We start from the raw sequence: 1,216 nt of genomic DNA on the forward strand, positions 1-1,216 counted from the left end.
CATCAACTACAACAACTCCTACTTCTTTCTCCCCAACACTCAAAACTCCGTTTCCAGTTTTCCACAATCATACCATCAGCTGCCTTATTCAAACCATCAAACAAACATAAAAACGCCTAAACTCTTTCCAGATCTAGACATCTTTCCTACCTCAATCAATCGACGGCGAGGATCGTCCCTCCAGAAGCTTCGATCCTTCTCTGCGCCTCCGCAAGCCGATCGGAAAGCATCTTAATCCGGCGATTGTATTCACTTGCTTGCTCGATCGCCTCCGCCTCGAGTTCTCCAAGCTGCGCGCAGAGCCTCTCCTCCGCTTCCTCAGCCGCCGCTAGCCTCTCCTTTGTCCTCTCCAGCTCTCGTCTCATCTCCGCTTCTCTGCTTTTCCTGTCTCCCAACTCTCTCTCCAGCTCAAGGTTTCTCCGCCGGAGCTCCTCTGCCTCCGCAACCTGAGCGGCCGAAGCCGCCCGCTGGAACCCTAATCCCAGCTTTCCCGCCACTGGATTGGGGATAGCGATTCCGATTGCGGGAGCCATGTTCCGTCTCTCTCGCTCTCTCCGTGTATATCTTGCTTGAATCCTTTATTGCTTGTGAATTTGGGATCTGGTTCTACAGGTTTTATAGCGGAGGGAAAAAGAGCATAAAAGCGTCCAAGTTCAATGAACCGGAGGACAGGGCCACAACGCCGTAGCAGCTAATTATTTTTTGAAAATGTGGGCCATGCAGCTGTTGAATAGCGGTTAAAGAGTGCAAGCAACCGTTGGCGGCATATGGAAAGAAATTTGTTCAAAATGTTAACCCTAAACAACAAAATAAAAGCACCACTATCCTAATAGATGTGGATACGTATAAATTTAGTGGTATTGTGGTGATATTATGATAAAATAACACCATGATAACATCAAATACCACCAATCTGCATGTGCAGGGTTCGCATGTAATATTTGCTCCCAAAGTAAGGCCTAAGATGAGAATGAACAAAAAATACAATTTAGCCAAACTTTGGCCAAAAGAAAAGAAATAGAACAAAGTGATCCTTGCCAAGGAACTCAACAACAATTCAGCCTGACATCATAAACTCAAAACAAAATAGTTAAGCGTCAAAATGAAGTCCAAGTACGTCATTGAAGCGTCAAAATGAAGTCCAAGTACGTCATTGAAAAACCAACAACAAACAAAAAAAATACAGAATCTCAAAAAATCAATTCAATTCCATAGA

General features: G+C 44.7%; 1 protein-coding gene across 1 annotated transcript; it reads right to left on the reverse strand.

Annotated features, from left to right (window-relative positions):
* Window positions 1–6: 6 nt before the first annotated feature.
* Window positions 7–586, reverse strand: LOC110030497 (protein RESPONSE TO LOW SULFUR 1-like). Its single transcript, XM_020733232.1, has one exon. The coding sequence runs from the start codon at window positions 531–533 to the stop codon at window positions 156–158; it is 378 nt and encodes a 125-aa protein (XP_020588891.1). The 5' UTR covers window positions 534–586; the 3' UTR covers window positions 7–155.
* Window positions 587–1,216: the final 630 nt, after the last annotated feature.

Source organism: Phalaenopsis equestris, unplaced genomic scaffold, assembly GCF_001263595.1.
Source record: "Phalaenopsis equestris unplaced genomic scaffold, ASM126359v1 Scaffold000727, whole genome shotgun sequence".
NCBI classification, from domain to species: Eukaryota; Viridiplantae; Streptophyta; class Magnoliopsida; order Asparagales; family Orchidaceae; genus Phalaenopsis; species Phalaenopsis equestris.

Excerpts from the sequence above, each read along its gene's own strand:
- LOC110030497 (XM_020733232.1), bottom strand. The coding sequence starts at position 533 with ATGGCTCCCGCAATCGGAATCGCTATCCCCAATCCAGTGGCGGGAAAG.